The following is a 26,171-nucleotide window of genomic DNA, read 5'->3' as shown; positions in this document are numbered from 1 at the left end:
TATTTCATTACCTCTCTTGAGCAGGATGGTTTCCTCTTGTTAAATCTAATTATTTATACCGGGGGAATGGATTCCTTATATAAAATGACAGAGATTTGTATATTTTTCCCTGTTTATTTCAAATTTGTAGGTTACCTAGAATCTCTAATAATTACACATTACTCTTTTGCAGGGATTCCTTACTACCCAGAAAAAAAGCCTTTTGGAACGTTCTAGAATTACTTACATATTTTAAACCAGTTAGCTTTGATCTATAATCTGGTTGGTGGCACCTCTAGAATGGTTCAATCAGTGGACGTGGAGGGCCAAATGTAATGCGGTTGTCTTACGGATTCTTTTCCTTTCAGGAACTTGGTTGAGTTTCTAAGAGTGAAAGTGAGCCTGGCACGTGGGCCATTTTATGTGTAATCAGACTGAGCATGGGGAGGGGAGGATCCCCTAGAAGAGGGAACACTATTAGTAAAGGCAATAGGCAACTTGAATTCCTAACTAAATGGTCCAGGGGCTCAGCCTCACTATTTTCTCACGTCCTTCATACTTAAGGTTTTTCTCCCTAAGCAAATAAATGTATCCCCGTAATTTAGGTTCCTGTTCTCATTTGTCAACAATAAACAAACCAGAGCGCCTGAGGTGACAAGTGTCCTAGCAAAGAGAGCTACTTAACGGTGACACCTCAGGAGTAACGTTTCTATTAGATTTCGTCTAATTTGGGCTCAAGGGAACACTGAGGCATTCTGGGTAAGGGCCAGCTTACCATGCTGTCTCTGCCGTCTTCATCGAAGTCTCTCATGCTTTTCACACTGGGTGTTAATTGTGCATTCAGAACCTTCCTCCCTGAGGCTGAGGGAGACACTCTGTGACACAGTCCTGGCTTTGAGCCCTTAGGCTCTGGGAGAAGTGAAGCAAATATTTACCCAGGAGAGGGGAGTTCTGTCATTTTTAACTGTTTCCAGAAACAAAAGGAGTCTTGTGCCTGGCTGAGGAGTTGCTCAGCCTTGCATGGTTCTGAGGGAGTGTCTACCACAGGAGGAGTGGCCTGTCAGAGCCAGTCACTTCAGAAGTTACTGCTATTGTTAGCACTTGGCTATAAAGAGGTACACATTTTGAGACATTAGTTACTAAACTTAGTTCTACTGCAATTTGTTCTTTTAAATGAAAAGTATGCAGAATGCACTGTTTTTAGGAGCTTGTATTTTTGTGTTATAGTAACATTCAGTACTTGAGTTTAAAGAAATTTTAATATAGAATATTACAATTACAATATACAATGCAGAGAATATTACAATTAACAGCATCGCAGGGAGGTGAAGAAATGATTCCTGGGACAGACGGGGTGGACAGTGAACCTAATCACAGGGCTGAATGGCATCAGTGACACCCTACAGCACTTCTTAAGAGTCATTTTAACTGCACGATAGAGGCAGAGATTTGGTGCCGTGGCCGAGAGCTTGCCTAGCTAGCCCGAGGCCCAGCGTAGGGTCCCCAGCGTCTACCACCAGCCAATTGCACGATATTTTGATCATTACTGGGTTAGAGAAGCAGAAGTTAACTTTCCATTTTCATGAACCAAGGAGCCATCACCCATGAGGTCTTGCAGTTGAATAACAGGAAACTGCACTTGTTTCTCAAACCACTTGGCAACTGTCAGAAGCTGCTGATCACAAAATGCACGTCCAATTAGCTGTAGTCCTATTGGCAGCCCTTGGTTGGAGAGGGCCGCAGGGACACTCACTGCTGGCAAGCCTGAGGAAGAGAAAGAAGCCCTCAGTTGAATCCTTTCTTGTGCTTGTAAGAAAGGACAGAATAAGGTTTAAAGCAAACTATGAGAGCCAGGTGCGCCTCTGTGAGTTTGAGGTCAGCCTGGTCAGCCATAGTGAGTTCTAGGACAGCCAGGACCATGCAGATAAACCCTGTCTGAAAACGAAGGGGGGAGGGGTGGGAAGCAAAGAAAAGATGAAAGAAAGCCACCTCCAAATCCCCTAATTGTGATAAATGCACCTCTGTACTTTTGCATCAACCTTTGTCCATATAGTAATTTGTATGGAATCACTGTCAGTTTGCAGACCACCATTTCCTTTTCCTGGCTGTATCAGATTCCTGTAATTTATTCGAGCAGTCTTCTACAATGCCTACCTGCCCCATCTCTCTGCACAAACTCCCTTTCTCTCCTTCACCTCCCCACCTCCTCCCTCCCAACAGTGACTTCCCTGGCCTCCAGAGAGCAGTTTCCCAATAAACCTGCCTTTAATATAATCTAATTGGGCTTGTGTTGGCTCAGTTCACTGGCAGAGAAATAACCTATCACTTCCCTAAAAAACGCTTTAAGTATGAATGGACTAATAAAAGGGAAATCTAGGTCCTTCAGGAACAAAGAGTAAAAACAGTAAACAAATGGAGTTAACCGAGCTGGGCTCCTATTAGTTTCCTCAGGCATGACAACGAGACTGCGTTTAAGGAGTGTCCTCAGACTTGTGCCCAATTACTCAGCTGTAAATGTCACGTCTAATACAGTGTGTGTTGGGGGGGGGGGAAGCACGTGTAGAAAGCAGGAGAAAGTCGGAGCAGGATGTTAGCGAGGATGGCTGCAGGTAAGGACATACACAGAACTCATTACATTATGTTTTAATTTCTTATGTTTTGTTGAGATCGGTCCCGTCCGCCTCAAGAATAGCTGTAGCCACTTCGTTCCATGCCTGCCAGCTATTCCATACTGTTGCTGTGTCACTGGCACAGAGAAATAACTCAGAGCAGGGTCATGCCGAGCACATCCCCTCATGTGTTCTGTATGTTCGGAGGTTTGTTCATCTTAAGGAATTCCGTAGGCTACACAGGACCCATCAAGTTAAAGGTCAACATGTCTAAAATGGCTTGAGCCACAGCCGACCACTGGGCAGTCTTCCTGCACCTGCAAATGAACTCACTGTGTTTTTCTCCCCTCATAACCTACCCTGAGAACAGACTGGCACCACAATTAGGCTCTTGAGTCCTTTCTGGGGTCCTGAATGTTCAGTCTTGAGGTGTGCATTCAACAAACTGTTCTTACTTAACTGAGATCGGTGTTTGTATGGTTTGTGTGGCGATTCCTGACCCCCAACAGTTTGAATATAAACAGTTTTGAAAATAAGACTATTGCATACTGGTTAGGAAAATGTGTCCGTACAGGACACACACATGCCCCTCAGGTGCTCTTGAAGGGGAGGCTGCTGCTTTTAGCAAACATCCTGCTAGAACCCAAACTAAGGACCAGGGAGTCTGTCTAAAACTTTGGAGAGAACCACAACCTTCTTTGAGAAACCTCACCTGCCATATTCACAGCTTGTGTGAAAATATCATCCTGGGCACTGCGTGTCCTGTTGTCTTCTTTGATGAACTCCAAGTATGGCACTGCCTCAGTCAGGGTGGTGGGGGTTAGCAGGACGTCTACCCCAGAGTCAAAAACATTCATGAAATCCTTCACAATGAGACGCCTCACTTTCTGTGCCTTGACAAAATAATTCTCATAATTTCTGTGGAAAATATACAGATATCTTAAAGACTTTCCTGCTTTCTGTCCTGTTTTAAAAAAATGGCAATGCTCTTGTATTAGGGTTATTAAAGAGACATGGGATCCTCAGCTTTATGACCAGGGGCCACTAATACTATGATTATTACTTATTTATTTATTCACTGTTTCAGGGAGGGAGGGACAGAGGGGCTATGCAGAAGTCTGAGGACAAGCAGCCAGCCCCCTCCCTCCATCCACAATGTGCACCTTAAGAATTATACTCGGGTCTTCAATCAGGCTTGATGGTAAGCAACTGAACCATCTTGTTGGTCAATCAGTGTTTTAGCTTTTGAGACAGGGTATCACTGTGTAGCATGGCTGGCCTAGAACTCATTACATAGACCCTGGGTAGTGTTGGAATTCAAAGACCTGACCACCACATCGGGTAGTATGTATGCCACTAAGATTCTTTTACTTTGGTTTTTCAAGACAGAGTTTCTCTGTGTAGCCCTGGCTTCCTGGAACTCCACAGACCAAGGTGACCTTAAATCTAGGGTTCTGCCTGACTCTGCCTCCTAGATGCTGGCACCAAAGGCATGTGCCACCATGCCTGGCTGATTCCTAACAACTTACAAAGATGAATTCTGTTTAAATGTACTGTTATTCTAAAAGTTTATCCCTGGAATTTATTCATAGAATTCACTAGTAGACGTGGTTCTACCAGAAAAACACAAAACAATACTGTCCATTTGGGATACTGCTAAACCAAAGCATTTATTCTGGGGTGAGATACATGGTGATGGTTACTTGGGTCTCAGCATGTCTCAGTCTACCTAGAGTGTAAGGATAACTGAGTCAGACAGGAGGCAGCAGGTCTAGGTTCTGTCAAGAAAAGCAAGGAAAACACCAACAGTTTTGAATTTTATGAGCAGTCTAGGAGGGCAGAGATAAGTTAACAGAAGGGGGCTCAAACACTATTAGCAGACTGGGGGAGAGCAGTCACAGACGCACCAGTAACAGAGAGAGGGGCAAGGAAACTGCCCCAGCTGCCCCTAGAGCTGGTTAATACCACAGGCTCCTCAAGTGTAAAACTGGGCATGACAACTGCAATCCCATTGAGAACCAAATATAAAAAGATTAAAAATGTGATTTTCTTTTCTTAGCCCTATGGAAACACTGTGTGTTCTTCCTGCACCGTTTGACCAATGGGCTGCATAGGGATACAAACGCAGTGTCCTCCACTACTGCTCTCCACCTAGTGACTCCGCCTTTTCCTGCAAGTCCCAGTGATCCTCCTGTCTCCACCCATCAGATCTGGCATGCACAGGATGCCACTTTGTTAAGCAGGAACTGAAGTTGAACTCTGGTCCTCATGGCTACGCAGCTCGAGCTCTTTACCACGCAACTATCTTCCCAGCTCCTTACTCTTTCTTGCTGTTGTTTACTTTTGTTAATAGGGTCTCATGTCCAAGGCTAGCCTTGAACTCACTATGCAACTAGTGATGAGCTTGAACTTCTAATCTGCCTCTATTTCCCCAGTAATGGGACCACAGGACATCTAGTCAAGTAGTCTACTAATTGAGCCAGTAAATACTAGATATGACGATTTTAAGGTTTTAACAGAAGCAAAAATTCTAAGAGCAATTAATTGTCTTACTCTTTTAATAGGAAAAAGTTTCCTGAGAGAATTCTTCCTCTCACCACATCATTGAAGCCTTCCTGTCTGGTTGCAGCGTACATGGCCTCAGTAGACACATCAACACCAGACCTGTGACCTGAGCAGAGGTAGACACAGCTTGAGAAAGAGGTAAAGGCTTAGCTGTAAAACCGTCCTGTGAACACATGGGTCTTAGAGAGTGTCCTGTCCCAGTTCTGCTGTTTGCTCTGTGACTGACTGGTCACTTAGTTGAGGACTAGCCATGGAGAGAAAAGAATAACCACAGAAGAACTTCATGTTGTTCATCCATCCATCCACACCACATGTGCTGGGCACACAGAGACAACCCTTCAAGACTTTTCCTTCAGTCCAGAGAAACGAACATAAAAAAGAGTTATGATGAATACCTTAAGTTCAATGCTAAAATAACAGAAAAAAAATTGATTTACTGATTTACTTTCCTCAATCATCTAATAACTAGTATGTGAATCTTTCAAATGTTTGAGGCATCCTAAGCAGCCCCAGGCAGCCATCTTACCGTACTGTAGCCCGTCAAATCTTGCCATATTCGATGCTACTTCCGATGTGCACAGTACATGGTAGCAGACGATGGAGTAGCAGGTGTGTGGCAGAGACACTTCAATCACCTTGGCTCCTTCAGACTCAAAGAGGTCAGCAGCTTGGGACCAGACAGACCGTACTTCACTTGACAATTCTGGAACTAGATATTCCTTAGAGAAAACAAAACACAGGAGCTGGGAAGTTGAGATAGACTGGTGTACATCTGGATTTGGCAGTTCACTAAAACCGATACACAGCTGGGAGGTACCTAGAGAGATGGGGCTGGAAGTGCTGGCAGTGTGCGAGCACATACGGGACAGTACCAGCCAGATGTCAGTGTAAAGCCTGGTGATCAGATGGGACCTCGTCTGCCGCGTTCACTATTCAGCAGATGCTCTGCTGAGGTTTTCAGAGGCTCCTTCACCTTACACTTTCCACACCCACTACATGGATGTCATTATCCCTCATCTTACAGATGAAAAGTATTGAAAATAGGAAAACGAAGTATCCTTCCTAATGCTAAACATCACAGCGGTGTAGGATCTGGGACTCTGCTAAGTTCCCTTCTGAAGCGTGGGTCTACCCTGTTCTTTAATGAGGGTACAGATCATTATATTGATGAATGTCTTTTTAAAAGTAGCCACTCTCTACAGTAGGCTACCACCGAATAATGTCTGTGCATGTTTTGACCGTAGAGTGGTAGTGGTGAGGAGTCCTATGGCACAAGGGGTGGGGGATCAGAGATGCTGTTAAACATTCTGTGATGCAAAAGATGGTCTTCCACCACAGAACTTTCTAGAATAAAATATCAATGGTGCCAAAATTAAGAAATCACGTTATTCTGCAGGGTAATTTATTTTTCTAAGAGTTCTAAGATATATTAAATATTAACATATTATCAGGTAAGTCTTTGGCTAAGGAGGTAGGCACCTATGATTTAAGCACTAGAGAGATAGAGGTAGGAGGGCACCTGGGTTGACAGTGGGTTGATAGTTCATCTGGGGTCAGCAGCTGAGAGCACTTGAGCTTGGTTCACCAGCATCTGTAACTCCAGCTCCAGGAATCTCATGTCTCTGGCCTGGGCAGTCACACCCATGAATATTTACCCACACGCACACACATACACCTATATATGACTTACGATAATAAAAAGCACTGGAGACATGGCTCTGCAGTTAAGAACACCGGATGCTCTTCCAAAGGTCATGAACTCAACTCTCAACACCCATGTCAGACAGCTCTCAACCATCTCTAGCTTCAGCTCCTAGGGATCTGATGCCCTCTTACAGTTTCCAGAGGCACCAGGTTCATGCATGGCACAAATACACGTGTAGGCGAACTACCCATACAGTTTGTTTTTAATAAATAAAATCTAAATAAAAACCCTGCAAAGTATGCATACCCAGACACATAGACACACACACAGGTTTGGTTTTTTTAACTAGGTGTATAAATTATTACGTTACTGTTGTACGTACAGTCTAAATGGCAATAATAAAAGTGAGTGTGGTAACATTTAATGGGGCCGTACTAAAGGTGTGCCTGTGCTGTTTACACCAGCGATCAGCTGTGATCACAGGCAAGACACTAGTCTACCCACTTCCTGAAAACAAAATTTTATAGTATACAGACATATTTCTCCATGGAAATAAAGAAATTGCCTGCGGCTGCCTTTTCAGTAAAATGGCTGAGTTAAGGAGTCCAGGGCTACGATTTACAAAACCTAAAACAGTGTCTCTTTCTTTCCAAGGAGGGTTTACAGACCCTTGTTTTATAGGATCATCAAATTTAAGTCTCACAACTCTCAGGATCTGGATTTTATCATCCTCACTTCACAAATGGAGATGCTGGGCTAGCTTAGCAGGGCAGCAGTCTGATGCTTACATTCACAAGGCATGTAAAGGTAGTGGTCTAGAGACTCAGACCCACCAGGCCTCCTCCCGTACCCTGCACTTGACCTGCCCTCTCTTCTGTAAAGTAACAGAAAGAAAGTTACCTTTGGAATCCCTATACACAGTCTGCTCACATCCGTCACACTGGGAATCGTGGCTGCCTTAACAGGGTCTTTTACTGTGGTGGAATCTTTGGGGTCATGTCCAGCCAGTACACCTGCAAGAAGAAATCCTTATGTGTGACAGAGTGATTGTTTTACGGTGAGGCTTTCAAATAATATACAACCGCAGAAATACCTAACACAATTGCTGTATCGTCCACACATCTGGTGAAGATTCCTGGCACATCCATTGAATTCACCAGGGGAATCAGGCCGTGTCGGGAAACTAAGCCATAGCTTGGTTTGAAACCAACAATCCCACAATGGGCAGCAGGGTTCCTGGTGGATCCACCAGTGTCTGATCCCAGAGCCCTGGAATTCAAAGAGAATTCTTTTGAGAGAAGTGACATTCTTTAATTGCATGTCAAAGTGTACTTTCCCCTAATCATATAGAGTAATCTACACTCGGCTCAAAGAATTCACATGGTTAGAAAAGCACAAAGACTCAGCAACAGACACTGCATATCAGTAGACTCAAGTCTCCCTCCTGCCTCTGCCTCCTGAGTGCTGGAATTATGGGCATGCACTGCTACCCAGCCTTTCAATTCTTAATGTATGTTTTGTCTGGTTTTTTGAAAGCTTTATGTTATCCTAAGTTTCCATCCCTGTATGTTTGTTAATAATCACTTCTTGCTGCCATTTAAATCATAAAAAATGAGAACACATGTAAATATTGAAAAACAGCTTAACCTATTCAACATAGTACTGGAAGTCCTGGCTGGAGCAATTAGACAGCAAAAGGAGATCAAGGGGATACAAATCGGAAAGGAAGAAGTAAAAACATCACTCTTTGCAGATGACATGATAGTGTACTTAAGTGATCCCACAAATTCCACCAGAGAACTCCTACAGCTAATAAACAAGTTCAGCAAAGTGGCTGGATACAAAATTAACTCAAACAAATCAGTAGCCTTCCTCTATTCAAAGGACAAACATGCGGAGAAAGAAATTAGGGAAAAGATACCCTTCACAATAGTCACAAAAACTATGAAATACCTTGGTGTGACTCTAACTAAGCAAGTGAAGGACCTGTATGATAAGAACTTCAAACCTCTAAAGAAGGAAATTGAGGAAGACCTCAGAAGATGGAAAGATCTCCCATGCTCATGGATTGGAAGGATCAACATTTTAAAAATGGCCATCCTACCAAAAAGCAATCTACAGATTCAATGCAATCCCCATCAAAATTCCAACCCAGTTCTTCATTGAGTTGGAAAGATCAATGTGCAATTTCATCTGGAATAACAAAAGACCTAGAATAGCAAAATCCATTCTCAACAACAAGAAAACATTTGTGGGAATCACTGTCCCTGACCATAAGCTATATTACAAGGCAATTGTGCTGAAAGCTGCATGGTACTGTACAGAAATAGGCACGTGGATCAATGGAATAGAATAGAAGATCAAGAAATGAGCCCTCACGTATATGGTCACCTGATTTTTGACAAAGGAGCTGTAAACATTCAATGGAAAAAGGACAGCCTATTCAACAAATGGTGCTGGTCCAACTGGCACTCAGCATGCAAAAGAATGAAAATAGACCCTTTCTTATCTCCTTGTACAAAGTTCAAGTGTAAGTGGATCAAAGATCTCCACATTAAACCAGATACACTGAAACTATTAGATGAGAAAGTAGGGAAAACCTTAGAACACATAGGCACAGGAGAAAATTTTCTGAACAAAACACCAATGGCTCAAGCTCTAAGGTCAAAGATTAACAAATGGGACTTAATGAGATTGCAAAGTTTCTGTAAGGCTAAAGACATTGTCAAGAAAACAAAATGGCAGCCAACACAATGGGAAAAGATCTTTACCAACTCCACATCAGATAGAGGCCTAATATCCAAGGTATACAAAGAACTCAAAAAGCTAGACACCAGAGAATCAAACAACCCTATTAAAAAATGGGGTACAGAGCTAAACAAAAGGTTCTCAATTGAGGAATATCGAATGGCTGAGAAACATCTATGGAAGTGCTCGACATCCTTAGCCATCAGGGAAATGCAAATCAAAACAACCCTGAGATTCCACCTCACACCAGTCAGATTGGCCAAGATCCAAAACTCAGATGACAGCAGATGCTGGCGAGGTTGCGGAGAAAGAGGAACACTTCTCCATTGTTGGTGGGGTTGTAAACTGATACAACCACTCTGGAAATCAGTCTGGTGATTCCTCAGAAAATTAGACATAGTACTACCTGAAGATCCAGCTATTCCACTTCTGGGCATATACCCCAGAGACACTCCAATATACAACAAAGATACATGCACCACAATGTTCATAGCAGCTCTATTTATAATAGCCAGAAGCTGGAAGGAACCCAGATGTCCTTCAGAAGATGAATGGATACAAAAATTGTGGTACATTTACACAATGGAGTACTACTCAGCCACCAGAAACAATGACTTAACCAAATTCTTAAGAAAATGGCGGCATCTAGAGAATATCATCCTGAGTGAGATAACCCAGTCACAAAAGAACAGACATAATATGCAGTCACTGATAGTGGGATGCTAACCCCAGAGGCTTGGACTGCCCCAGAAACAACTCACAGACTGTGTGAAGCTCAAGGAAAAAACAAAACAAAACAAAACAAAAAACAAAAACAAAAAAAAAAACAACAACAACAACAAAAAAAACCCGTCATGCTCAATCCTTCCACACCAAAAAAATGTTGACTAATTCCGGGTTACATCCTGTTTTACATGTACTTTTTGCTCATTGTAACTAGTAAGACCTTAATGCAGAGTATCAAACCTTAAAAAAAAAAAGAAAAAAGAAAAAAAGCCAAGCACTGACACAGTTGTATTTGTATACATTTATGCAAAAATGTTTAAATTTTTTCTTTTATCTTTGTTTTTGAAAATAAAGTTAAAAAAAAAAAAAAAAGAAAAACAGCTTAAGTGACAACAAGCGGTATGCTTCCTCAGACTAACCACCATCCCCAGAAACCCAGATGCCACCTCTTTGCTCGCCCACTGGGAGTTGTGGCTAGAGGAGTCGTTAGTGTAGGCAGTGATACTGTTCTCATCTGAGCCTTTGTTGATAAACAGCATTACCCACAAGTCTCTGCTCATGTTACTTTCCAGTGGCTGTCTCCTAAGTAGCAGGGTTAAGGAGCAAAATGTCTGTTTGTTATTATATATTTTCTTAAAAGATTTATTTATGTAAGATATATGCATATGCTGCCATCAGACACACCAGAAGAGGGCATCAGATCCCATTACAAACGGTTGTGAGCCACCATGTGGTTGTGGGACTTGAACTCAGGACCTCTGGAAGAACAGTCAGTGATCTTAATTGCTGAGCCGTCTCTCCAGCCCATACATTCCTAACCTATATGATCAATCAGGCCAATTTCTGTATTTGCTTGTAGTGAGCCATGGTTTAACGTCTTAGCTGCATCACTGAGGTCTTAAAATTTTGGTCACTCTCAATTAAAACGAAGTATTTGTTCAAGGTTCATTCTGAAAAGCTTTTCATTATCTAACAAAGTGAACATCTGTTTCATAGCTAGACACCTAGAGGATATGTGCTATCCTGATCAAAAAACAAAAGGCAACAGTAAAGAAGGAAACCCAGAAAACAAGAGACCTTAAGGACACCTTGCTGTGTGAAGCAAACCAGCCACAAGACAATGCATGTGGGAAGCACATGCAGGAAGCACCCAGAACAGTCAGATCCAGAGAGACAGCAGGTCGCTAGGGACTGTGGGGTGGGGCAGGGTTAATAGGTGCTGAGTTTCAGCTTTCCAAGATGGAAACCGAAATATACTTTTAGATTAACTGCAAACTTGCATATGCTTATCTGATAACAACTGGAAGTAGAAGCATAAACAGGATTCTATGCAGTGATGGAGACACTTGGCTTTGCTGCTACAGCTTGCTGTGCAGCGTGGGTGGGTCACTGAGACACAGCCAAGACCTTCTGGGATTCCTCCTAGTCCCTCCTGTTGACACGAGCCTAGGGTGAGGCCTGGCTGTCTCTGCCAGGTAGTGCCACCACTGCTGATTCGTGTGCTATCCTGACTCCACTGAACTGGATGGCTGGTGTGACTGTGAAGAGTTTGTGAGTGGATCGAGCTGCCGCTGCTATGAACTACCGATTCCCAGACAACACAGACGGGAACTGCTCCAGGGAACCTTTCTAAACAGGTCCGCTTCCCCCGTATCCTTTCCTTCCCACTACCTCTGGTAGGTAGTGGGCTAACAGGGAGGTTAAAATGTTTAAGAACCATCACTAAAAATAAGGATTAAAAATGTTAAAGTTACAACAACTGAAAAATTAAACAATTATTTAAAAAGAAAGCCGTTGGATAGTACATGCTAATACAAAATTCAAAGTATCATACAATTATATGACATGGAAGTAAAAATTGTCTTTTTGCAGCACCCGTAAGAGGCCTGCTACACGCTGCGATCCAGACACCTCTGTACATGCCTGACATCCATGCAGTAGCAAGATTCCTCTGAACAGGAGCTATATGTCCTTAACTTGTTCCACCTAAATCCCATATCACTCCATAGTGCCCGCCACATGGCTCAATAATACTCCAAGATCATTAAGTAAAAAAACCGCAATAAAACAAATAAATCAATGCAAGGGAGACAAAAGCAGACTTCAGTTTGGATACACTCAATCGGAAGTTACTTTTGGTTGGTGCTTCCACTGATTTTCTGTGTGTGTGTGTGTGTGTGTGTGTGTGTGTGTGTATAGATATGAATAATCTGCCGTTATATATTGAATGTGACAATTTGGACTGAGCAATGTTCTTAACAATAACATACTACTTGCACTCTACAGAAAATGCATTCTCACCAGGTCTACTTGAGCTACAAAATCAGTCTGTTGCTTTCATAGTTTTAAAAAGATACTGACTGTCTCTTATTAGCATTCTCTGACAACTGTAAACAGAAAACCAACATTTCCATAGGAATTATGTGTCAAACGCCCTCCTCTCAGAGGAGACTCCAGAAGATGTGCATTAAGTGGGCTGATGAAGGCAGAAACACACCCTTGATCCTGCACTTCTAATGTGTTAGACACTCATGAATATTAATGCAAGGCTCCAACAGTCTAGAGATAAACAAAATAGCTTTTCTTCTTAACAAGACTTCAGGAATATGAAGGAAAAAAGCTCTGAGGAACTGACAGTTCTAAAATATGTAAATAAATTATTGGTTGCGATGCTTGTGAAAGGTGTTGGCGTCAGTGGATAATTAAAGAGGGAAAACACATACATATTATATTATTGAGGAAACACTTTGAACTTACTTGAGTCTGGTAAATAAATATTTATTTACTGTTCTCTAGGTGGTTAAGAAATGTTTGTCAGGCCTGACATATGCCTATAACCTCAGCACTCAGGAGCTGGAGCCAGAGGATTAGAATTTGAGGACAGGGACACAGTGAGACAGGTCACCTGGGCTGTGAGACCACACTTCAGATACTGGCTCTTCTGAGAAGAAGAAATGCTTTTAAAAGTGGGACTTAAAACATGGCTAGTGGGTGGGCTCTTATCAACAGATAACAGATAATCGGCTCCTAAGGTGGCTGAAAAGCTCTGCTTGCTAAGACAACGCCAGTCACAGACTTACGAAAACTCTACTTTATCTTATTGATTCATCTACTACAAAGGGTTTTTTTTTCTTTTTAGAGATTTTCTAAGGATAAATCACCTCGATCAGCTCAGCAACAATGAACTAAAAGCAGTCGGCATTTGCATCGCGAATGGATGCTAGAATAAATTATTAAAAAGTAAGATTGATGAAGTCCACTCAGGTTCAATGCTTTATTGGGTAAGACCCATAAAGCTATGTTTTAAAATAACCAGATTACAGGAGAAAATTTTAAATGTCGTTTTAAGTTTTACTGTACAAAGTTCCTTCCTATCATGGGCTAAAGTTGAGTTCCCTTGGAGGTCATTTCGATACCCCTCTGAACACAAACAGCTCACTAAAAAAAAAAACACAGAGACCAGGGTCTGAATTCTCGTGCCACTGGGCTTTGCGCGTAGTTTGACGGCGTGTATCTGGGCGGGGCTTAAAGCACAGACAGAGCATCTTACGCAAAGCACGTGAGCGCGGCCACGGCTGCTGCGCTGCCGCCCGAGCTTCCTCCGGTTATCAGCCAGTGTGAGTCCTGTAGGGCATCGGGCCCGCTCCTCTCTCTGTAGTGCTTTGAGTAAGTCCAGGGGTTTCTAACTGGTCCAAACACGCTGTCCGTGCTTCCAGATCTGGGTGAAGAAGCAAAGCAGTACCTTAGAAAGAGGACATAGGACATAGAAATCCTTCATTTTACGTCCTCAGGGGCACTCACGGAACTTCCCTCAGCCCACTGTAACTTGATGTGGACTACTCACGCGCAACTAAGGGCGGTGGCGTGGGAGGCAGGTCTGTGGTGGAAGTGGGGAATTACTAGCTGAGGGAAGATCTATCCCAGCTGATTATTCAACTCAGTTAACGATGATTTCCCTTGTGAGTTAAGATTCCCAAACATCTCTTAGAGGAATCTCCCCGTTAGTCATCAGAAGTTTCAAGGAAAGCATTCGACGAGGCTGCTCAATCTTGGCATTTAGTTGGCTGAGGCAGAAAGATTTCTATGAATTTCAGGCAAGCCTGGGCTAGAGTGAAACCTATCTCAAAAGCCAAAACCCAGGACTGAGGAGACGGCTCAGTGTGGAAGAGCATTTGCTGTGCAAGCGTGGGACCTTAATCTGAATTCCTAACACACACATAAGAAAAGAAAGCCAGACATGGGCTTATGCCTGCCACCTCAGCATTTTGGGTAAGCTGGGCATAGTCAGGCAGATCCCAGGACCTTGCTGGCTAGCCAGCCTCGTCTAAAGGACAAACCTGAGGTCCACTCAAGGCCCCTCGCAAGGCATCATGACTGAGTGTGTTAGAGAAAGACATCTAACATGCATGTGGTGCAACGGTGTGTGTATTGCCTGCCGTGCATACATGTCACAGAGGGAGAGGGAGAGATAGCGAACAACCACAAAATGGACTGTAATTAACTTACTTTCTAAGTAGTTGAAGTTTTACTCTCAAGATGAATTGAGCAACTGTGCACTTTACTCAGCTGCATCTCTTGGTAAGATCTGCCTCTCTGCGTGCTGGGTACTTATATATAAAACCAGACACACTGTTTTCCTGAACCACCTAAGGTAAGCTATGCATATCCTGGTCCTTTTCTCTAAATATTTAAAGATATACTTAGCATGAGTTTCCTAAGAATAAAGACGTTCCGTTATACAGTCACAGTATATTTACCAATCATTACAAAATTAACACCAATGCTAAATAATTCAATTTTGACAGCTGGGTTTAATACTTTATAGCAGGTTATGTGCTTCCAGGATTAAGTTCAGAATTAAGTCTTATATTTAGTTAATTCTTTCTCTTTTCTATGTCAATGTTTTTATTAGCTTGTGCCAATTACATATAATAGTGGGTTTCATTATGACATCCACTTTTCATACATGTACACAATGTATGTAGATTATGTTCACCATGGTACCCTTTCTCTTTTCTTGCTCTGCGGTCCAGGTTGACCTGCATCCTTTAGCAAGAAGAGACAATGGGTTGTTTCCAGTTTGGGTTACAGACAAAGCCACCAAAGACTGTTCAGACAGGTCCTATCCAGCACTGGGTACAAACTGAAGCCCTGTCTTGTGGATAAACATGTAGGACAGAATCTATTGGGCTACAAGGTACATAAAGGTCTAGCCCTACGAAACTAGGAGCCAGGTACAAGGTGCACCCTGTAGTCCTAACACTGGGAGGCTGAACAGAAAGCCAGTGAGTCTGAGGCCAGCTTGAGCTAGAGCCCTCAGTTTCCCAGGAGCTGTACACCTGCACTCCTGGCCTGCAACATGTAAGAAATACCACTTCTCCCCACCCTTGTCAGCACTCTACACGAACACTGTTAAGCCATCCTAATAAATGTATATATCTTACTGTGGTTGTAATTTCATCCCTGATAATTAATGGCATTAAGTATTTCTCATGCACTTATGTTAATCATATATCATCTTTGATGAAATGCCTGTTTAAAAATTTGCCCATTAAAAAACAGAACAGAACAGAGAGCTGTAAGAGTGGCTCAGTGGTTCAGCTCCCTGGTGCTCAGTTCTCTGCATCATACCATCATACCTCTAACTCCGGCTCTAGGAGATCCGGCCTCCTCTTCTGGGCACCATGGGTACCCCTCAACATATGGCATTCACATACATAATAATAAACCTTAAAGGAAAATCCTTAAGGGTTTGGACCCTCGTATGTCTGTTCACTGTGCTCCAATGTGGCCTCATTCTCGCACCTATACAGCAGCTCAAACTGGACTCAATGGCTAATTAAGGAGAAGGAAAGAAGAAAAGAAGCTGGGGTAGGGAGGAAAGTCGGTGGATCTTGACCCGAGAGGATTTAGGGAGAGGAATGCAGCATGAATATGATCAAAGTACAGTGCAAGAAGTTCTCAAGGAGTTAAGGGCCTCTAGGCCAGTCTAAGGAGCACCTTGCTAGGAATGAGCAGCACAGTTGGGAGCCCTGGAGAGCCTGCTGAGCGCTGCTGCCTTAGACAAGAATCAGCTTGGGTTCCAAAGCATGACTCCTGCAGCCGGGCATTAATGTTCCATTTGAATGTTTCCATCTCTCCCACACAGTAGGGCATGCAGTTGTTCATTCATTGAATGAAAATGTATTGCACTCCTACTATGTGACAGAAACTAGAAAGCACTGGTTTAGCAGACACCAAGTCATCAAAACGGGATCTGGTCAGGGGTGGGAGTTAGGTATGGACCAAACATTCACCACCCAGTCCAGACAGACTTGGCTTGATTCTTGGAGGAAGCTGTGTGCTCAGGAATCTGGGACAGAGGAGCATGGCCACACAGTTTGGGACACAGGAAAATAGTGTGGTGAAGCCACTCTCCACTTCATGAAAGCCTGTGCCACTTGTATCCCAAATGTGTCATCTCAGGCAAAGCCATGTATCACACCTTAAAAAAAATCAAATGGGAATGGCTCACTGAGTAAAAATATACACATACATATTCATATATATGATACAAATCTATCTATCTACCTATCTACCTACCCATCCATCCATCCTTCCTTCCATCCATCCATCCAACCATCCTTCCTTCCTTCTATCCATCTACCCACCCCATCCATCCATCCATCCATCCATCCTTCCTTCCTTCCTTCCTTCCTTCCTTTCTTCCTTCCTTCCTTCCATCCATCCATCCATCCATCCATCTAATCTATCATCTATCTTTGTATGTTTGTTTGTTTGTTTGAGGCTGGGTCTCTCTATGTAGACCTGGCTACCCTGGAACTCACTCTGTAGACCAGGCTGGCCTTGAGCACAGAGATCCTCCTGCCTCTGCCTCCTCAGTGCTGGGATTAAAGGCATGTGCACCAACACACCAACTAAAGCTTTATACATTTTACATAACAAATTTCTAAATTCTGTCATTTTAGCCTTTACATTCTTTGACCTCATACTGCGGAACACTTTCACAGCATATTTCTGTTCTTATGAAATAATTTCAGTAGAATGCTTCTTGATTACACTTGCTCCACACTTCCTGGTCGTCAGTTATGACTTTCCAGCTGCCTCTCACAGGTAACCGTGTGCCCTCAAAGAATCACGCTGGAGACATGGTGAGACATACTAAGTGCACTTTTTCTTCGGCCATGTCAATTTTGATCAGCTGAGAAAACAAAATATCCTAAAAATCCATGCTCAAGTTTACTTTCATGGATGAGCGCATTAAACAAGTGTCTATGGAGTACTCAGAGAGATCACAGTTGACATGTAGTCAAAGGGCTGTTTCTACAAGACTGGAACGCTGAGTTATTGTTGTATAATAACTATGAATGTATAAATGTGAAAGAACTGTAAGGTAGGAAAAATCTACAGTACTCTTGGTGAATGACTGACTGGCAGTACAGGAAGAAGGCAAGGCTGTTGTACACCTTATTTGTCTACTTATATCTGTGCACAGAGGACAGATGACCACAGAGGCTGGAGCCGGTGCTGATCACCTGAAGATGGAGGTGCTCCTGAGTTATTTTCTCAGTGAGGTGGCTGGGAACCGAACTCAGAACCTCTGCAAGAGCACAGGCACTGCACAGGCACTGCACAGACACTGCACAGGCACTGCACAGGCACTGCACAGACACTGCACAGGCACTGCACAGGCACTGCACAGACACTGCACAGGCACTGCACAGACACTGCACAGGCACTGCACAGGCACTGCACAGGCACTGCACAGGCACTGCAAAGTGCTGAGCCATCTCTTCACCCCCCTACTTACACTTTGTCTTCAACACTGCATTGACGATCTTAACTGGTTCGATAAGGCAAAATGCAGATTAAAAAAACAAAAACTGTCTCTGCTATCTACACAAAATATGACAAAGAATCTATACAGATCAAGTAGAACAAATGAACTTGAACAAATTGATGAGACAGGTCAATAGAGAAAAACCAATTATATTTTTATGTGCTTGCTATAAATAATTAGAAACTGATAAATCAGAGCATAAAACAAGTCATGAACTGGAATGTGGCTCAGTGGGCAAATCCTGAATTCAGTTCCAAGTTATGCATGTGGTGAAAGAAAAGCTCAGGCTCCTAGAGTTGCCATTTGAATGCTACCTGTGCATGGCCAATTCCTCCAAATAAATTAATAATTGTAATTGAAAAACATAAATCACATAAGCTCTACAGAAGGGAAATCTTAAAAGTATTCCTGAGGAAAAATAAACAAAAATATCAAGCAGCACATACTCATATTTGTGAATTAGAAGACACAGACAGTTGCCCATTCAAAAGACATGGCTTCTAAAACTTGCCGGGAGACAGGGCTGCAGTGTGTTCAGTGACCTTACACGGGAGCAGTGAGAGGCTCTTACTAACAGCGTCGAGACCAGATCCCGACACAGGCTCACTTGTGTGTGTCTGAGGAGAACAAGGACCAGCCTGTCTTGCTTAAACAGTGCTGGGATAAGTAAAGACCTGAACTTCATTCACACCACACACCAAACCCTTCAGCAACATGGGTGGCATCGCTAAGCACAAGAGCCAAGTCTATAAAACTGGGAGAAAACCCTGCTGTTTTTGTCTGGATAAAGATACTGGAAGCATCATAGAAGCATCAATCATGAAAAAAAAAAGATGATGAGATGAATTTTATCAAAATTAAAGATTTCGACTCTTTGGAAAGCAAAGCAAAAAGCCACCAATACAGAGAATGAAAAGATAAGCCGAAAACTTTGAGAACAGGTTTGCAAACTCCATCTGATACAGACTTGGATCCAGAGTGTATGAAAGAACTCTTCACTGAAGAGTCACCAACGGGTAAATAAGCACGTGAAAAGACACTGTCACTTCAGCAGGGACATACATTCTGAAGCCCAAACAATATATCTACATGTTGCTGGACAACTGAACACAATCTCACACTGCGGGGACTAAGACTCTGGCATCAGAGACCTCAAGCAGGCTGGAGACCCGGCCCAGCAGTGAGAGCCGGTGGAGCCGGGTGACCTCTGCTGGCCTCCACTGACTGTCTGCTCACGTGCCATTCACTTCACAGACACACAGAAATGAAAATAATTCGAGTGAACATTTTAAAAAGAAGCCCCAAGAAGTAAACTTGCTACCTTTAGGTATCCACACGCAATGGAATGAAGGGCACAGATGATAAATAAAAAGAGGGAAATTTCAGTTACTTACCCCATAGCAAACTCATCTAAATTTGTTTTCCCCATGAGTAGAGCTCCCTGATCCAACAACTTCTGAACGACTGTAGCATTGTAAGGTGGTATGTAACCTAAGGAACAGTGTTTTATTACGTGAGGGAAGCATGGTTTTAGGCTTTAATCTAGCAGCTACTATTGGAGGGTAAGCTATTCCTAATTTAAACAGCAGCTGTACTTCCTTCTGCCAACTGTCTTCTTGTCACAGGTACTCGTTACATCGCTCACGGTTCCTAACCTCAAACACCGACTAAAGTGTACTATAAAATGGCGACTGAGTCATTTGACATTCGCGCCATGTATTAGGCTCAAGATTTTCTTCTTTTTAATATTGTGTCATGCAGTACTTTTGTGGATTTTGGTTAGAAATAGGCCCTCATGCATTCAGGAGGCAGAGGTAAAAGGATCTTATGATTTTGAGGCCAGTCTGAATAACACAGCAAATTCAGGCCAGTCAGGACTACATGATGAGACGTGGTGCTCCTCCTCCTCTTCCTCCTCCCTCTACACCACCTACAGACTGGCACAACCCCAAACCCCTTAGCCTATATTCTGAAACACACTGTGGTCTATCTAGTCAAGGAGGGCTCAGAGAACATTGCTTTTGGTGGGCAGCATCTTGAGCGCCTTTCCTTCCTCCACTTAGTTTTCCTATTAGCATCCGAGTACTTTGGTAAACGTTTTTGTTTTCAGCCTGAGAGGTTAAAGAATAAAACTAAGGATTACCACACAGTTCTAAGTGATGGTGAGTGTCCACTGTAGGAATAACACCTGCCAGGACCAAGTCCTCTTGAAAGGGCTCCTAAACTTCATACGTAGTACTCATTGATGGGGCTGGCCATCTAAAGCTTCTGTGTGTGATGAGCAAGCAGCAACGAAGTAATATTCTCAGGATTTCCCACAAGCTTGTAATTAAGCTCCGGCTGTCTTGAAGCATGCGTATTTTATCTTTAAGTGTGAAAAACACTGTTGTACTCAGTTACACTTTACCTTTTAACATATTTGAGGCACATGTTGTCTCAATGCCAGATGTGCTTAAGTTGTCCTTTACAGCAACAGGGATTCCATCTAAATCTCCAAGAGACTGACCTGCATTTAAACAGGGGGATGGAGAGATGGCTCAGCATGTCAGAGTCCTAGCACAACATGCCCTGTGTTGAGATCCCAGCATGGCCACGTGACATATGCCTCCCTGTAACCACAGCACTGAGAGCTGAGGACAGGGTGGCCGCTCTGGCTTACTGGCCATAAGGTGGAGAGTAACAGACCAGGGCACCACACACACATGTACATGCACACGCACAAGAGTGCACAAGAGTGGGCCAGAATGATATAAGATGATTGTTTTTACCCTGGAAATTATCACAGATAGGCACTATATAGCATTTACACTAAACAGCTCAGAACAAGTTCTTTAACCAAGGGGGATTGTTTTAAGTTTAAGGCATTACTTACTGAAAGACACACCTCCTCTTGAGACAGATAATTTACATTTACCTCGCTTGTATCTTTTCTCTGATTCTTCAGCTTGTTTTAAAGCCACCTCTTCTGATACAGTGATGTAAGCGTTTAGATACTTGGTCTTCTTGATGCGGGAGAGACATTTCCTGCAGAGCTCGGTGGGTGTAATGTGGCCCTGCTTCAGCGCTGCAGAAACCTACAGTAAGAATAATTCAAAAACACTTTTACAGATTCCGTGCAAAGTCCAATTCTGTAAAAGTCCAAATCTCGTATCAAGGGAGCAACAGACAAAATGTAGAGGTGAGGCCTGGGTTCAAATTCTAGAGACCACGCACAGCCTACACTCGGACAGGGTGGTGACCAGCAGAGGACGGAACGGTTGGGAGCAATCTTCCCCTTTCTCAACTACCCTTTCTAAGCGTGCCTGGGTGAGCAACAGCTGAGCCCATGCAGACTGGAAGCGGCTGAGAGCAGCCTGGGCACAGGGCAGGTAGAGGGAGCAGGTTCAGGAAGCGGTCTAATGTAACCCAAGGAGTACCCAGTGGGGAAGCAGCACTCATGCCACCGGAAGAGACCTTTATATCTGCTGGAGATTCAGATGAGACACACCAGCTGTTCAGAAAAACCGCACGTGCACGTGATCCACATGCTTACACAGTATCATTTATAAACTCAGGCTTTCTGCCCTTTGCAATGCATTAAGCAGAGTTGCAGAGACAGCCCAACCATTAAGAGCTCATACTGCTCTTGCAGAAGACTCATTTGGTTCCCAGTGCAAGCGTGTGCACACACACAGATACACACATACAAGCACTCAAAAATAATAAAATCACACCTTTAAAAAATGCATGAGAAAACCAGGCATGTAGGTACATGACTTTAATCCCAACACTTGGGAGGCAAAGGCAGGTCGATCTCTGTGAGTTCAAGGTCAGTCTGATTTACAAAGTGAGTCTAGTACAGCCAGGGCTATACATAGAAAATTCTGTCTTGAAAACCAAAACAAAGCACTCTGCCCCCCCCCCCCCCCCCCGCAAATAATATACAAAGAAACCTCATTATCTGCCTGTTCTGTGAGCTCAGGGACGAGGGCTCTGGTAAGGAGTATACTTAATGAATATTTTCCAAGTGCCAGGTACTGTCGGTTTGTCTCATTGATTCGAGAACAGTTAGGCATTGTTACCTTTCTTGGACAAATGGAGAAACTGAGGCTGTCATCTGTGCAAAGCCACACAACAATAGAGGACAGGGTGACGTCATAATATACTCTCCTTACCACTTCTCTGTCTACTGCTGTGGAGAAGCGTTTGTCCCCGTTGACTGTGCTCTCACGTCGTAGACGTAGAAAGCTGCAGGTGTTTGCAATTAGGGGAAGAGCCCGCAGACCATCTGCTTTTGGCATTTAAGCATACCCTCAAAGCCATAACATTCTTGGGGCTGAGTTTCGAGAACATCATGGAGAAGAGGTTTTGGAGAGGCCTCTGGTGCTCACGGACAAGAAGAAAGACCTTTCACAGGGAGGCTGCAAGAGAGGTCCTGGGATAGGATGGGCAGTCAGGAAGACATTCAGTGACAAGGGACGCCGGTTGCATGCTTTGCAGTAAATGTAATGCTTCAGAAGGAAGGAACTGGGGAGCAATGAACAGTGTGCTCTAAGACTACGGGAACGGGGAGAGAGGGCAGCGAAGACCTAGAACAAGCACACATGTAACCACAGAGTTCCGTTTCTTCATTTGTCCAAGAACTGGTCATGAATTAATGAGACAAATCAATCAACCACACGGAGGTACCCAGGCAGGTCCGTCCCAGGAAAGCTGTACCAGTGAAGACTCTCTGGCCACCTGACTAAGATGTCTAAGATGCTAATTAGATGGAATGGCCTTGCCATGGAGTCTGGGATGCAGATGAGAGCCCTCCTGGGACAGAACGGACATGACACATCTAACATAAAAAATGTCAACTTAAAACATTTTCACTAGAGTGTCCTCTCCTGGAACTGCTCTTCTAATGGTCGTGGGTTTCTAGCTCTGCTCGTACCAGAGCCCATGGGGAAGGAGTGTCCTCTCGGTCCTCCTCGTCTCTTTCCCCTTCTCTCAAAAACACTCTTTCCCTCCTGTGAGATTCCGGTTGGTCTGGCACCATGTTTCATGGCTGGTGCTTTCAGCACCCAGTTCACCGCCACCTTTGTTACTATGGTCTCGGTTGTCAACCTGGTCCACGAACTGCTTTAAATCCATGGCTAGTTGATGGCTCATGTCTGCAATTCTAGCACCGGGAGGCAGAAGCAAGAGCACCAGAAATTTAAGGACAATCTCAACTAACGAGTAAGTATGGGACCAGCCTGGGCTACAGGAGACCCTGTCCCAAAACAAAGCAAATAAAGTCAACCAAAAGTCCTCCTCCATTCCCTGACCTTACTTCACATGAATGATTCCGATGTTACTCCAGTTACTGCTTACTTGGTTGTAGCCATTTTCCGTAAACTAAAATCTCCCAGATCTTAGTTCTAGACACCCCGAATCTGTTCCCCCTTTACCCCATTTACTATGCACATAACTAGCAATGCAGTAAGGACACCAGTCTCACAACCTCGAGCAAGTGGATTCCCCATTCCTTTTAGAGAACAAATTTAGGAAGGCTAGCCTGGGCTACATAACAAGATTTCTGCCTCAAACAAACAAACAAACAAACAAAACCTAATAGATTTTTCTTTTCACTAACAGTATGTGCGATGGCTAGTCCCAGCTGTCAAGTTGACTTACCTGATATGCCACATGCAATGTAGGATTTTATATACATCTCACATACTATGTACAGTCATTGCAGTTTTATATATAAACTAACATATATATATGTTAAATTAACATGTCACCTTTCTTACTTATATTAGCATATATGTATATACACAAATATGTATACATGCATGTTAATGTAACATGCACACATATATATGTATATATATACATACATGTTAACTTAATATCTATGTATCACTGAAATGGACCCAGCTGAGAAAGAAGAGACTTCTCAAATGGAGACACAAAGGGGAAGGGAAAAGGCAGGTAGGACAATACTAAGGTAGGACAGGTACTCAATACTAAGGTACCAGGATCTACCCAGAGACCCCATTAAGCCATATATATATACTCTGCGCTTTAATTACACAGATCTCTAATTGAGTCTAGAGGGGGAACCAGCTCAAGTTTTAACTAAGGCCCAGGCTATTCTGAGTGGGCAAGCAGACTGTCATAAAGCTTGAAAGAGTTTGGCTTCAAACAACTTCAAAGGCAGTTGAGCCATATTAAAGCAAGACTAAGAATTAAGACAGGGCAGGAAATTGAAGGACCAGACTATAGGGCTTAGTGAGCTGATGGACACGGATGGTGAAGGGCAGTGTACAGACCCATGGGGTAAGCAGGTGCGCTTCTGGGTACAATGGCACCTTTGCTTTGTTTAGCATGTTCTGGGCGTTTGGAAGAGCCCTCCAGAAGGCACTCACAGATAAGAACCTCAGCAGGGCTTCTTAAGCTTTTTCTACCCACAATCCTTTTCTGCCAGACAAGCTTTGAAAAGCACAGGTATACTGAGATACAAAGTAGGTATACAGGGCGTTTACTGCTAAATCATAAAGACTTTGATTTTAAAACAGTTCTTTGGAGGCTAGAGTAGTGCCTCAGCAGCTAAGAGCACTGGCTGCTCTGCCCCAAGTTCAATTCCCAGCACCCAGAAAGGTCCCAGCTCAGAACCATCTAGACTATAGTGGCACAGGATCTGATACACTCTTCTGGTGTGCAGACATACATGCAGTCAAAATTTCCATATACAATAAATAAGCAGATATTTAAAAAATTCTTTGGTATACATGTTTTTACTATTAAAGATGAAAGTAAATCTGTCCACCAATAACTGCATAAGCTTGCTTACTTTTAAATAAAGAAATAAATCCTGGCTGTAGGTGGCTTCAATGTATTTCATTTTTTTCAGTTTACCAGTATTTTGATTTGATAGATCTCAGTGCTGAGAACACCACTTTGCATAAATATGTTGTATGAAATGGTAGGGACACGTTTAGAGCCATATTGAAAAAAGTTGAATAATCTCACATCAAAACTTATTTAATGATTTTTGAATGAAAGTCAATAACTCACACAGCCATTTTTAGAATCAAGCACCTTAATGCAATACAACCCAGAGATACACGAATTTCACACCTAGGGTATAACAAGCTGAGAAATGATTTAGAAAAATATTAAAAGGTTTTGCTTCCTGCAATTAGACAATTATGTTTCTACGAGTTTAGAAAAGCTGCCCACACGTTAAATCCTAACACACAATGCTCTCGATTCTGAGTTGAGATATTTCAGGCTGGACAGTATACACCCATTTCTCTGAACCTTGATGCAACGAGGGAGCAGCGCTGGGTGCTGTCAGAAACACCAAGTCAATTCACAATGAGCTTGATCTGAATTAACTTTGCCCACTGTCTCTCAGAAACACACCCCCTTTTCCCCATTTAAACTGCTGTCAAATTTTCTCCTACATTTGTGGTTGTGTCCTACAGCTTAAGTAGGGGGTTCAAACATGATGTGGTAGAAATCCTATTTGCCTGGAAGGTTTTGTTTGTTTCGAAGCCACACTTATTCATTCATTCATTCGTTTGAAATCTGCATGCTATAAAATCGCCCGCCCGGTCCCTAAGAGAGAACAGCAGCGACAGGATTGAAATGGCTTGTCTGAGAAACCTTTCCCAAATCGCGCGAGAGGGATGTAATTCCACTCCACGGCTCGGGGGTTCAACGTGCTGACTCCTGGGACTTGATAGAAGGTGTACCTAAGAGCCTAGGTTCGAATCCCACTTCGCACTTAGGAATGTTGGCGGCCAGGCGGAGCGAGCCGTGCGGGGTGACCCGGGGCGACCTTCAACTTCCGAGTCCTCCAGTGTCTCCGCCCTCCCTGGGCCCCTCCTGGCCACATCCACTCACTTCTCGGAGAGTCCGGCCCAGCATAGTGCCCGGAGTCAGCCTGATACCACAGGGTCCTGGAGCGAAGGAAGGAGTCAACGTCTGCCAATCGGCGCTACATGGGCGCAGACATCTTGGATCCTCGTGCGCTCCTCAACAACGAGTGTTCCGATTGGTCGAGTTCCCGGCTGTGGAAATGATCTCTGCACACGATTGGCTC

The 26,171-nt window shown here is 43.4% G+C and overlaps 1 protein-coding gene across 1 annotated transcript; it reads right to left on the bottom strand.

Moving 5' to 3' along the window:
* Positions 1–1,261: 1,261 nt before the first annotated feature.
* Positions 1,262–26,097, bottom strand: QRSL1 (glutaminyl-tRNA amidotransferase subunit QRSL1). Its single transcript, XM_080938288.1, has 11 exons — positions 25,973–26,097; positions 21,027–21,186; positions 20,520–20,618; positions 19,507–19,603; positions 13,823–13,990; positions 7,892–8,067; positions 7,699–7,811; positions 5,680–5,872; positions 5,142–5,259; positions 3,301–3,506; positions 1,262–1,743 (listed from the first exon to the last, which is right to left on the bottom strand). Exons 1-11 carry the CDS (start codon positions 25,994–25,996, stop codon positions 1,523–1,525), a joined length of 1,575 nt encoding a protein of 524 aa, XP_080794414.1. The 5' UTR covers positions 25,997–26,097; the 3' UTR covers positions 1,262–1,522.
* Between the last annotated feature and the right edge of the window lie 74 nt (positions 26,098–26,171).

This window comes from Micromys minutus, assembly GCF_963924665.1.
Source record: "Micromys minutus genome assembly, chromosome: 25".
In the NCBI taxonomy this organism is placed as follows: Eukaryota; Metazoa; Chordata; class Mammalia; order Rodentia; family Muridae; genus Micromys; species Micromys minutus.
Note: the sequence above shows the minus strand (reverse complement) of the source record. Positions and strands in the feature narration are given on the sequence as shown.

Bases quoted from the DNA above. Each gene is read 5' to 3' on its own strand.
- QRSL1 (XM_080938288.1), bottom strand. From the start codon at position 25,996: ATGCTGGGCCGGACTCTCCGAGAA. The intron at 19,604-20,519 runs GTAAAGTGTAAC...ACTGTTCCTTAG, and splicing joins TGCCTCAAATATGTTAAAAG to GTTACATACCACCTTACAAT. The intron at 7,812-7,891 runs GTATTTCTGCGG...TTCTTCTTGCAG, and splicing joins CGATACAGCAATTGTGTTAG to GTGTACTGGCTGGACATGAC.